The sequence below is a fragment of the Kogia breviceps genome, chromosome 3 (assembly GCF_026419965.1).
Source record: "Kogia breviceps isolate mKogBre1 chromosome 3, mKogBre1 haplotype 1, whole genome shotgun sequence".
NCBI classification, from domain to species: Eukaryota; Metazoa; Chordata; class Mammalia; order Artiodactyla; family Physeteridae; genus Kogia; species Kogia breviceps.
In genome coordinates, this window is record NC_081312.1 from 34,832,340 (window position 1) to 34,846,338 (window position 13,999).

Consider the following 13,999-nt stretch of genomic DNA (forward strand, 5'->3'; position numbering starts at 1 on the left):
AAGATTAGTATCTCTTTCCAGGAAAAGACTTGCATGTTTGGAGTGAGGAGGCTGGAGAAAATGGATGTGGGTTGGGTGGGGAGGAAAGACAGGAGTGAAATAGAATTGAAAACAACTTTGTAGTTCTTACTAATAACTATCTTATTCATTTCTGTAGTACCAAAGACTGAGACAACATCTGATATAGCATAACCCTTCATAAAAGTTTGTTGGATTATTAGAGTATACTTACCCACATATAATAAAACCCCAATTCTGCCACAAGTATATAATTGGCACCTTAGAAAGATCATATTTGTAGCAGAATAGAGGGTGAGTTAGAGGAGAACAAGGCTTGAGGCAGGGAGATCAGTTAAGAGGATAGCCTCACGTGTCTAGACAAAAAGTAAACGGAGCCCCAAACTAAGCCAGGATGGTAGAAATGAAGAGATAGGAACATACAGAAGAAGTACTGATGAGGGAAACTGTATGGGATTTAAATACAGGGCTGAGTGAGAGACAGAAGCTTTCCATTCAGGTTTCTTCTGGCTCAGGTGACTGGGCGGCTGGTGGGCGCAGTCACTGAGCTAGAAGAACTCAAAGAAATGGAGTAAGATAGTAGTGGGAGGCGCAGTGAGAAAGGAAAGGAGGGATAATGAATTTAATTTTACATGTTGAATTTGCTCTGCCTATTGAACTTAAAGAAAATATATCTAGTAAGCAGGTGGATCATCTAGGCATGGAGCTCAAGACAGAGGTAAGATCTGGGAGTCATTAGCATACAGAATTAGAAGGAAAAAAGGTCAAGGGTGAGCCATGGTGATACTTACATTTGGGAATGAGCATAGGAAGAGAAGCTGCCAAAACAAGAAAGAATAAACTACAAATGGAGAATGAAGAAGTTGAAATGGTGTATTGCTGGAGAGGGATGTAAAATTGTGGTAGAGAGACCTAATAGCTGGTTTACGCAGGAATTTTATTCGTGTTTACAGACACATTCCATTTCGAGGAGGTTTTGCAATCCAGATGAAGATGAATCAACACTGACACCCTTCTGTTTTATGTAATAGCCTTCAAAATGTCTTTTGATCTAATCTCTTTTTTAAAAATTCTACTTCCAAATTTGAGCAAAAGCTCTGGAACTTTCTAAAACATCTTTATTACTAGGCTGTAATTTATAGTGCATTTACAGTACATGTAATTTTAAGGACAAGATGTATATCTATTTCAGTTTTGAATCTTCAAGAGCCTTTGGCTTAAAATTCATAGTAGAATCATGATTAAGTTTACCACACCCTTGCTACTTCCTGTGATCCATGAGCCAGTGGCTTGGTATTCTTGGGAACTTGTTAGAAATGCAAAATCTTGGCCCACTCCAGATTTGCTGAATCACAATCAGCATTTTTAATAAGATCTCCAGGTGATTCAAATAGGTACACAATTAATACTTCCTGACTAACTGAACAATGAATAAACAAACTGTATAGCTGTTCTTATTTCTAGTAGGTCTCCAACTTTAGCTCATGTGATATAACTTGGGCAAATTATCTTTCCAAAATATGGTTTACTATGTTAATTCTGCTTAAAAAAAAAGCTGCAAACTTAACCAAATTGGGTAGTGCTGCCTGGATTACAAAGCCTTTCAAAATCTGGCTTCAAATTTCTACCAAATTTATACATATTATCCTTCTACCTGAACCTCTTACTCTAAACAGTCTGGCCTGACCTGAGTAAACTATTCTTTCTACTTCTCTATTTTTGTTCATCTTGTTTCCTACTTGGTTAACATACTCTCTTTTTCTAAATACACAAATCCTATTTATCCTTCCTGTTCTAGCTAAAATGAAATATCTTCATAATGATATTATCTTGTCTTCAAAATGAGAACTGTGGATTGTTAATTTCAAGAAACTTAGATTCCATTTCCACCCCTGCCACTAACTTGTATATTGCTGGGCAAGTTCAATGAACATCTGTGTTTAAAAGCTTGTCTTTTTCATACACAAGGCCAATAGGCACATGAAAAGATGCTCAACATTGCTAATCATTGATAAATGCAAATCAAAACCACAATGAGATATCACTTCACACTTGTAACAATGGCTTTTATCAAAAAGACCACAAGTAACAAATGCTGGTGAGAATGTGGAGAAAAGGGAACCCTCTTATGCTGTTGGTGGTAATGTGAATTGGTACAGCCACTGTGGAAAACAGTACGGAGGCTTCTTAAAAAACTAAAAATTGAACTACCATATGACCCAGCTACTCCATTCCTGGGTATACACGTACCCCAGTGTTCATAGCAGTATTATTTATAATAGCCAAGATATGGAAGTAACCTAAATGTCCATCAACAGATGAATGAATAAAGAAGATGTGGCATATACAATGGAATACTACTCAGCCATGAAAAAGAAAAAACTTTTGCCATTTGCAACAACATGAATTGACCTGGAGTGTATCATGCTTAGTGAAATAAGTCAGACAGAGAAAGACAAATACTGTATGGTATCACTTATACGTGGAATCTAAAAAATAAAACAAACTAGTGAGTATAACAAAACAGAAACAGATTCACATATATAGAAAACAAACTAGTGTTTACTGGTGGGGAGAGGGAAGAGAAGAGGGATTAAGGAGTAGAGGATTAAGAGGTACAAATTACTATGTATAAAATAAATAATCTACAAGGACGTATTGTATAGCACAAGAATACAGCTGATATTTTATAACTTTAAATGGTGTAAAATCTATAAAAACTCTGAATCACTATGTTGTACACCTGAAACTAATATAACATTGTAAATTATACCTCAATAAAATTTTTTTTACATTATAAAAAAATTTGTCTTTTTAAAGAAAAACACTAGGAACCACAATAGTATTGTGTTCCATACAATGAGAGAAAATATGTCTAAGGAATGTGTTTTAATATTCACATAATACTTAAAAATGAATGTTTTAAAAATATAGTTAATGTTCACGTATTTGAAGTACCCCTCCCATAACCTCCACTGTACCCTCTTTTTAAATGAAATGTACAAGAAACAAAGGCAAAATTCATCCAGGTCAATCCAAATAAGTTATAGAGTCTTACCCTTCAATTTTAACATTTATTGTTAAAGTCATGGTAGGTGATAAGAATAAGAGCTAAGAAGTAGAATCATACAGAATTTAAACCCAGACTGAAACCTTTTAAAAATAAGAAGAATAGCACTCTTACTCCCTACTCTTATCTGGCATAGCTGAGTAAGGGTTCTGCTTGCTGACATTCTTGAGATATTTCTCTCCCTGCTTTAAACATAGGGTAGTTTGTCCCATGACCCTGCTTGTTTCCCTGGAGAGCTTCACATAGAGGCTTCTGTATAACAACATTTCCTTTCATTAGCAAACGGCTATATAGGACAGAGAAGAATGAAGAGGAAGACAACCTTCACAGAATATCAACAGGCTGCAGATTAAATGTACCTTGTTTCCTTTGCTAAATTCCCAGCACTGATTTCCATCTGAACAGTTATAAATTCTTTCCTCCCACATTCCACCTCTGCATTTTAAACCATTTACTCTGGGCCTCTTCAATACAGCACTCTAAGACTGAGAAAGTTTAGAATTGCATGAATTGTATTTTTAAAAAATTGTTCTCAGTTTTGTGTAAGGTATTAAATCCAAGAAAAGAATATACTAAAGATGTGCATATTCTCAAAATTGCCTATATCTTGCTTATAAGTTTTGTTGTTCTTTATTTGCTGTTTTCAAGGGACATTTTGAAGTTACATGTAATAGTAACATTAATTATTAGGAAATGTCTACAACAAATCAACAGCTGGTCCTAGAAAATCAAATATTAGCATATCAACATAGGAACCTTTCAGTGGTGTTTTGGCCTTTGTAGTAAGGTAATGGCAGCATATATAGTATATATCAAGTTAGCTTTTTTTTTTTAATACAAAAGTACAACATTAGGAGGAGAGAATGAACAGAATTATAGTCAAGACAGCATAAGGTAAAAATGATACACACAAACCAAAAGCACCTTTTACCTTATAATAGTTCTTAGAGCTCATTAATGCACTTGGAGGCAGGGCCAGAGTCAGCGGTGGCTGGGAAAAAAATTCTAAATCTGGTGCATTTGTTCCCTAGAGTTTCAGGCCTGTTCTGTGCTATTGGAACTCTTGGGTTCATCCTACCTCCTCTCAGAAATTAATTTTTGCCTTCTTTAAAGGTATATCTGCATCAGGGTAATTTTTAGATGCTTGGAAGTTTATATATATGAAAGGATGGGTTACTAGTCAGGTCCAAATTCAACCCTCCCCGCTTTTTTTCACTGGGTTCTTTCTATCCCTTCCCAGGGCTACGGAGCCTGGGTCAGGGTGATACTAGGTAACCTGCAGCACTGGCTTCACCAGCATGGGTTCTAAGTTGACTGGTTACTTACCTATGGACTTCTCTAGAACTAAAGTTTCAGGTAAATACAAATGGTGAATTTAAAAAAAAAAATGATGTTTGAAAATATGTGTAACAGACTCTACTCCAGTGTCCACAGGGAAAGAAAAAAAATCAGGAGGAAAGAAGATAAGTTTAAAAGGTGAGATTAACATAAAAACTACTGCCTTTCAGGTTACTAGCAAGACTCTGTGTTCCAGGTTTGGACTACATTGTGTCCAGTTTGAGCCTAAACTGGGGTTTATAGTAGTCCCAGCATACCTTGTGAAATGGTAGGGCAGAGCCTCTTCAAGAGCATATTTGAGCCCTGGGAAAGCACTCATCTTAAGGGAAGGACGATCCAGGCATAATGAGCTTTGCTCAGTGACAAGGTGGTGATAAGACAGAAAGGGGCAATTTTGGGTGACAGATACATCAGGGCATCCATCACTCAGATTTGTCTCCTAGCTTTGTCTCCAGCAGGCTGTTGTTTGAGTGTTACTAAGAGCAGGCACACCTCTGGTGAACTGGAAATAGTGCCTGGTGAAAGATGGCTGAACAGCACTGTTGCATGGAAGTGGGATGCTCAGAAAGAGCAGACTTGTTTTTGATTGCATGTGCAGCTGGAGCTGGAGATGCAGTTGGAAATTTACAGAAATACTTGGGGAATTTAGCAGAGGGCTGAGTTAATTTAGTAAATGGGGTAATATGCTCTCAGAGATGGGCAATTATAGTCAATGTGCCTCCCTTTGTATTTACAAGTGGGTGAAGCCTGGAGAAACTCAGGTTATACAAGAATACAAAAATCAATATAAAAGTCCTAGAAAATAATTGTACTTAAACTTCTAAGAATCAGTTAGTACTAATTTTGACATTTCCCTCTTGCTCTTCTTACCCATGTCTTCCCTATCTTTCCTGACATAAGTAAAAGTATGAATAGGAATAACACCCAAAGCAGAGCAACATATTTCTCCTATTGTAAAAGGCATTCCAGAAAAATGTCTATCGCTAAAGGACATAGACATCGCCATAATTCTTTGACTTCTGAAGAATGAAATAAGTGAAAATTATGGTATTAAATTTCTTTCTCTTTAGCAACAATCCCACCTAGTTAGTACTCCTAAAATTCATATTTGTACAATAACAACTTCAAAATAAAATCCAATACTTACTTGTCTCCCACAATTCCCAAGTTGATTGTGGGGTAACCATGCTCCTGAATTGTTGCTAAGAGGGTTGAACGATTGCTGTCTCGAATCTTTCCTGGTAAGAGGTCATCTTCAGGATTTAGCAGCTACAAAGCCAAAAAAAAAAAAAACCACTACAAATTACTTTCCTAGGATAATATTGCCTATTGTTAATGGGAAAAAAATAGATCTAGTAAACAGAGTTTAGCACATCTAGCACCTATAACAGTATCTGGTCCATAGAAGATATATACTCAAAGGATCTTTGATAAATATTGAAAGCATAGGAGGATGAGAAAACATTCCTCCAGAATTAAAAAACATGCAGAAATTTAAGTGGTGACTAAACAGCAGGCCAAATATCACACCAGCTTTGGCTACAATTTGACAGAATAGTGCTCTGGAGATAGCTGCCTTTCTACTGGTTGGTTGTTTACTGGGTCAAATTAAAAAAAAAACTTTCTTTTTTCCTCCCACTATTATTTTCTAATCTGTCCTTCACTGAGAATATTTGAGGAAGAGACCGTGTGACATGATATTCTCAAGTCTGAAGAGAATGATCATTTATCTTTTCTTTCAAGCTTTTTGATCTCTTTTGTGAAGTGGGATCAGTAGTACCGAAGAAGTTAAACTTATGTGAAGGAGAGGGAGCCAGATATCTTGTCTCTATTAGCAAACTTAAACAAGTAATACTTAACTGCACACACCCATGATTCCATGACTTTGAATTGAATCACCCTTTAGAGATTTAATATCTACTATTATATGTCAATGAAGAAAATTATAAGCTTATTTTATGTTAGGATGTTCCAATGAAGCAGTGTAGTGTAGTAGCAAGAGTCTACCTTATTCAGATAAGGTTCAAATTCAAGTTGCCCAAACACATTATGCCATAATTTTCTCATTTATAATATATAGTAATAAAACTACCTCGAAAGGCAGTTGTTAGGACTGAGATAATGAACACTCAGTTAACATAGATAAATATACAACAATTCTCTGTCCTTTCTTTATGATACATGATATTGAAAGAGCACCTAATTCCCCCCAATTGTTCTCATATTGTTACTCCTAGATGCTAGTATGGAATCAGTTTATAATGTGAACACAGATTTACATTTATTAGATTATAAAATACTTAAGAGTAGGAGGTACCTAACACACACAGACACACACAACATGCAAATTTAATTTACACAATTTTAAGATGTACTTTGATTTCAGAAAATTACAAAATGAAAAAAAGAGTACATCTTTGAAGTGAGAAAATCTGGAATATTATCTTAGGAGGTTGAAGGCAAGCCTGCACATTTCAGATGCTTAGGCTGTTAATATGGTCAATACCCAGGGTTTTGTATCTCAGTTCTGCCAAACAATGACCTCAAGCCCCTTTAGTCTTCCTTCTGACTCATTAGTGATACCATGTGGCTGGACCTTTGGCTTTATGTTGGAAAAGTAGTAGCTTTGCAAACAACTGTCCCCTTCAAATACCTGCAGAAAAACTTTGATCATCTTATTCACTGTCACCTGGGAGACTCCCCTTCAAATACTGCACTAATCTAACTTAATCAGATCCCATGTGACACTGCAACCCACTTCCATCCTTAGTCACTGGCAGAGCTTGGAAAATGGCTATTGTAGTACTAATACAGATTAATTTTCTGATTTATTAAACACACAGTTATTGAACTTATAATTTTATAAGGCCAAGGCTTGCAGCTTTTAAACTCCATTAATCAGACAAGTTGCTGCAGAAAGAAAACTGAGCCGTTATTAATATTTTTTTCACAAAGGGTACTGACCACCAACTGAGTAATAAGATTTCCCCGTTATTAGGGTGGTTTCTTTGCCATTCATGTTCCTCTCTGTTATTTTGCTGCACACAGTTCCAGAAATAATAGAACAATTGGCAAGCACTAGAGAACCAGTCGTTTGTCTGTAAAATTCACATAATGAAATAATAGCTAGTTAAGTGAGGGTATGGGATTTCCAGTGCATTTTAAGTATTTTCAAAGAAAACATACAGAATCAAATGGAAGATTATAAGGTTGCATATACTAGAATAAATTCACAATATTCCTCTTTAAAAATGTAATCTTATTTTCCAGCTTCTTATACTTCTAGTCATCTCTGGAATGATGCCTGAAACTTATTCTAGTTAAAATATAAAAGAAAAATATACAATATAAAGTAAAATAAAACATAACCCAAAACAAACAAAAAAACAAAAACATAACCCATTATCTTCATACCTTGTTACTTTCTTATCTACCACATACTAAATTTCAATTTCCTTTTCTGTTATTGTCAGTGGTGCCACTGTATTTCCAGCTTTCAAACATTTAGCCTTTGATTTTTTTCCCTTTGTAGTCCACTATCTTCCCAAAGGTTTCAATACTTAATCCTTACTCCATCTCCTTTTTTTTTTTTTAATGTTTTGCTCCTTTATACACAGGAATCCATCTCCTCCTTGACACTACATTTTCATTCACTCTCTTATCAACCCTCCCCATCCCCCAATTTCAGGCATTCAATATATCTGAATTTCTGCAAAAGCCTTATAATTGGCTATCTTGCCGACAGACTCTTTCCTTCTGAGAAATAAAATAGATACATCTACTTGCAAAACTGTACGATTACTTGCATAACAGGTAATCTGTACCAGACTATGATAAGTAACAAACTATCTTAAGTCAAATTGTTATAACATAAGCTTGTTCAGACCTGTATGTTCCTATAAGATTATAGACAATTAGAGACCATGGTAACTCCATATGGACTCGTGCTCCACAGATAAAATGAAATTGTTTCAGCAACTCACCTATTTCACAAAATGTTATCAGTCTCTGCCTAGATCGTACTTACCAACTACCTTAAAACCACCTCATGACCAATCCCAGTCCTCAAAATCCTGTAAGTATCCTTCTGTAACTTCCTCCTCTTGAGACACTACTGAGACTCTCAAGGTGATGCTCTTCCTTGCTCAGAAACTTTAATATATCCAGCTTTGTATGATCAACAGGTTTCCCCGGTGGCCTTTGTATTAGGACAATGATGGTCATGAAGGTCCCTACCAACACTTAGGCAAGACCTCATGCCACCACTATTCTCATATTGGTTACATTACACTTCACTGAGGTCTTTTGAGCCTCTTTGCTCAGGGGAGTCTTTATGATGGTAAGTCCAGCACTTACATTAAACTCTGATATATTTTTGTTGAGCTCCCAAAGTTAGCTGAAATTTATTTTGTTTTTGAAGGGGAGCAGAATATGCCACCTCCAAATGTGTCCATTTGGCACACGCACTACTTTGAGCTGAAGACAATCAAGACCCAGCAGACTCAGTAAAAACATTTACTACTCCCTTCACTGCCTAAAAGAAATTAGACAGGGGGCCTGGCCCAGAAAGAGAGCCATTACCAGAGATAACTTTTTTTTTTTTCCCGTTGCGGAGCACAGGCTCTGGATGCACAGGCTCAGTGGCCATGGCTCACAGGCCCAGTCTTCCTGGACCGCCGTGTCCCCTGCATCGGCAGGCAGATTCTCAACCACTGAGCCACCAGGGAAGCCCCCAGAGATAACTTTTTATCTCACAGACTTACCTGCATGGCAGGGCAAACATCTGATTCCTAAACATCTGCTCTTCTCATCTTCCTGAACTGCCCTTCTCCCTTTTGAAGCCCCAGGCCCTAGCCCATTCCTTAGCTCAGATTGACTGACATACAAGCCTCAATTGCCTGACTGCCTTTGGGTCTCATATTTTTATGGGATTCCTATATGTACAAAATTAAATTTTTCTCCTGTTAATCTGCCTTATGTCAGTTTAATTATTAGATCAGCCAAAGAACCTAGAAGGGTAGATGGAAAATTTTTCTGCTCTAAGAGTAAGGTTCCCAGGACTTTTTGGTTATCTGACTGAATTGGTAAGGATTTTTGTTTTCCTTACTGTTGGTTTGCTAAAGTGTTGATTTGCTACTAACCATTTTGTTTGTCAATTGGCTACATTGTTGTGTGTCTGTAAGAACTTTTCTTTGTTTATGTATGAGAAACTGGCTTTCAGAGAGATCTACCTCCCCATTCTGGCCTGATGCCTTTTAGCGTTAACTCTCAAGGGTTCAACCTTAGTTTTTTTTTTTTACTTTTTTTTTTTTATACAGCAGGTTCTTATTAGCCATCAATTTTATACACATCAGTGTATATATGTCAATCCCAATCACCCAATTCATCCCACCCTTACCCCCACCCCCTGCCGCTTTCCCCCCTTGGTGTCCATACGTTTGTTCTCTACATCTGTGTCTCAACTTCTGCCCTGCAAACTGGTTCATCTGTACCATTCTTCCAGGTTCCACACACATGCGTTAATATACGATATTTGTTTTTCTCTTTCTAACTTACTTCACTCTGTATGACAGTCTCTAGATCCATCCACGTCTCAACAAATGACCCAATTTCGTTCCTTTTTATGGCTGAGTAATATTCCATTGTATATAAGTACCACATCTTTATCCATTCGCCTGTTGATGGGCATTTAGGTTGCTTCCATGACCTGGCTATTGTAAATAGTGCTGCAATGAACATTGGGGTGCATGTGTCTTTTTGAATTATGGTTTTCTCTGGGTACATGCCCAGTAGTGGGATTGCTGGATCATATGGTAATTCTATTTTTAGTTTTTTAAGGAACCTCCATATTGTTCTCCATAGTGGCTGTATCAGTTTACATTCCCATCAACAGTGCAAGAGGGTTCCCTTTTCTCCACACCCTCTCCAGCATTTGTTGTTAGTAGATCTTCTGATGATGCCCATTCTAACTGGTGTGAGGTGATACCTCATTGTAGTTTGGATTTACATTTCTCTAATAATTAGTGATGTTGAGCAGCTTTTCATGTGCTTCTTGGCCATCTTTATGTCTTCTTGGGAGAAATGTCTATTTAGGCCTTCTGCCCATTTTTGGATTGGGTTTTTTGTTTTTTTAATATTGAGCTGCATGAGTTGTTTACATATTTTGGAGATTAATCCTTTGTCTGTTGATTCGTTTGCAAATATTTTCTCCCATTCTAAGGGTTGTCTTTTCATCTTGTTTATGGTTTCCTTTGCTGTGCAAAAGATTTTAAGTTTCATTGGGTCCCATTTGTTTATTTTTGTTTTTATTTCCATTACTCTAGGACGTGGATCAAAAAAGATCTTGCTGTGATTTATGTAAGAGTGTTCTGCCTATGTTTTCCTCTAAGAGTTTTATAGTGTCTGGTCTTCATTTAGGTCTCTAATCCATTTTGAGTTTATCTTTGTGTATGGTGTTAGGGAGTGTTCTAATTTCATTCTTTTACCTGTAGCTGTCCAGTTTTCCCAGCACCACTTATTGAAGAGACTGTCTTTTCTCCATTGTATATCCTTGCCTCCTTTGTCATAGATTAGTTGACCATAGGTGCGTGGGTTTATCTCTGGGTTTTCTATCTTGTTCTATTGATATATGTTTCTGTTTTTGTGCCAGTACCATATTGTCTTGATTACTGTAGCTTTCTAGTATAGTCTGCAGTCAGGGAGTCTGATTCCTCCAGCTCCGTTTTCAACCTTAGTTTTAAGGACTTTAGACATGTATAAGTGATATTTTCCCTGTTGACTGGCTTTTAGCTAATGAATTCATGGATTCATCTAATAATAAACTTGTACTTCTCCTGGCATAAGTTGGCTTCTGTTTTATCTTTCTTGCATTTATTTTTCTAGAAAGCATAGTTTCATCAAGGAAAATTTGGAATTGCAGTGGTCATTTTAGAATACTTTTGACATGACAATTATTCACTAGAAAGCACTTTTAGAACAAAGGGCAAATACAATTTGCAATATTCAATGATTATCACTTTTATTGTTATGCACTGCTTCAAAATGAAATTTCAATAAAAATACAAAATATTTAAAAGTTTGTTAAACCCTGGATTGAGGAAATTCTCTGTCTTATTTGTCTAAAAGAGAAATCACTTAGTTTATTTTAAGAGACCTCCTTCTTTGTTTCTGTTCTTCAGAGATTTAATCCTACCTTGATGGAATAATCCTATTTAATCCTATCTTGATGGTCTTGATGGAATTGTCAAAGGGCCTAAGACTGGTTGTAATAACTTATTTTCTCTCTTTATAATGTATTGAAATGGGTTTGTCTGCATCTAAGACTTTTCTCCTCTTTGCAAAGGGAAGGTATTAGAATTTTTTTTTTTTTTTTTTTGCGGTACACGGGCCTCTCACTGTTGTGACCTCTCCTGTTGCGGAGCACAGGTTCTGGATGAGCAGGCTTAGCGGCCATGGCTCATGGGCCCAGCTGCTCTGTGGCATGTGGGATCCTCCCGGACTGGGGCACGAACCCGTGCCCCCTGCATTGGCAGGCAGACTCTCAACCACTGCGCCACCAGGGAAGCCCCTAGAATTTTATAGTTCAGTAACTATTACCATATCCATTTTAAACAGCTTCCTTATATATCCTTACTTTCTCTTTCTTTTGGAAAATGTAATTAATTAATTAATTCCATTAATTAATTATGGACATTAATTAATTATGGCCACACCTTAGAAATACCCAGATAGTCCAGACAAACAGACCTAACACAAAAAAAGGTGAGAAAAGTCAGATTATAAACTCTAATGGAGAAAGGTCTTATTCTAAGTGGCTTTTAATTAAACTCTGAAAAAAAAAGTTTTAATTGAGAGTTAAATTAATTGCCTTGGTTGCTTGGATGTAAGAAAGAAAAAGGAACATACAGAGCTTTTAAACATAATCTAAGGAGTCTTTAAGAATTTGGTTTATAAATACAGAGGTTTACAAATTGTATTAGAAAAAATTCATATTCTATTTCTATTATCATGATTCTGGACATGTTAGACTGATTTAATAATTTTAGTTTAAAAACTGTCCTGTGTTTTTTTCCTAACTTTACCACCATGTAAGAAAGTTATACTAGTATAATATTCTAGTTATGTAAGACTTGGGTCTCTGCTTTTTTTTTTTTTTTTTGTCTATTCTTAAAAACTCTTATTTAAAAAAAAATTTTTTAAATTAATTTTTATTGGAGTATAGTTGATTTACAAGCTTGTGTTAGTTTCTGCTGTACAGCAAAGTAAATCAGTTATACATACATATATATAAAAAATCTTAACAGGTTTTTTTTTTGGCCATGCCACACGACTTGTGGGATCCTAGTTCCCTGACCAGGGATCAAACCTGGGACCCTGGAAGTGGAAGTGTGGAGTCCTAACCACTGGATTGCCAGGGAATTCCCTATTTTCTTATTTAAAAAATCCTAATTTGAACCTTCTAAATTGTGTTGATCTAAATATGGGGATGATGATATGGAATGTCTCTATGAAAAGAGACTGATGAGGTTCAAGGCACACTACCCCTAAATATGGCATTTGGCCTAGTGAATATTTTAAGCTGAAGGAATTTGAGAAATAGTACATGCAGGAAGGACTTTCTGAGTTTCCCCTGAAGCACATCAAAAAACCCTTGTTAGAGGTGCCCTCCCTATGCCCAGAGGAAAGGAGCATCCTTATCTCTGAAGGTGAAGGGACAGAGAGAGGAATCTGAAGGAACAGGCCTTGCTAAGTTTCCCCCAGTTTACTACACTTTCCTCATGACTTCTGTCCTTTCATATTTCTCCACGACTTTCCATTCTTCATCAAAACTAATAAAAAAAAATGCTCAGGTTTAACTGATTCTTCAGGTTTTCATTTTTTTAAAATGAAGCCTCTCGTGTTACATAAAAGTCACATTAAATTAATGCTGTGCTTTTCTCTTATTAATCTGTCTTTTGTTACAGAAGTAATAAAATTCAGAGCTTGAGAAATTAGAAAGGTAGAGGAAAAAATATTTTTCCTCCCTTACAAGATGAATTCCTATAATGCTTCTATTAAATCATGACTTTATAAGAAATTAAATTTTAATTGCCAGATCCTTAGTTAACTCTAAGATCTTAAACTAATATTAATTTGATTGACTGATAATCTTGGATATGTGGACACTATAATGTTTAATATACCAGTGCTTGATGTAGAGAATGGACTTGAGGACATGGGGAGGGGGAGGGGTAAGCTAGGAAGAAGTGAGGGAGTGGCATGGACATATATACACTACCAAACATAAAATAGATAGCTAGTGGGAAGCAGCCGCATAGCACAGGGAGATCAGCTCCGTGTTTTGTGTCCACCTAGAGGGGTGGGATAGGGAGGGTGGGAGGGAGACGTAAGAGGGAGGAGATATGGGGATATATGTATATGTATAGCTGATTCACTTTGTTATAAAGCAGAAACTAACACATCAATGTAAAGCAATTATACTCCAATAAAGATGTTAAAAAAATATATACCAGTGTTTTTATTAAGTACATCATTAACAGGTTAAAGTAACCATTATTAACAGGGTAGAAAGGA

The 13,999-nt window shown here is 36.3% G+C and overlaps 1 protein-coding gene across 13 annotated transcripts in view; it reads right to left on the reverse strand.

The window, feature by feature from the left end:
- GPHN (gephyrin) overlaps positions 1-13,999 on the reverse strand; it is a 640,157-nt gene that overhangs the window by 61,666 nt on the left and 564,492 nt on the right. For all 13 annotated transcript variants that reach the window (XM_059059572.2, XM_059059574.2, XM_059059562.2 and 10 more), the window contains one exon: positions 5,574-5,695. In XM_059059572.2, the coding sequence (XP_058915555.1) occupies positions 5,574-5,695 (122 nt within the window). The remainder of the gene's footprint in view (positions 1-5,573; positions 5,696-13,999) is intronic.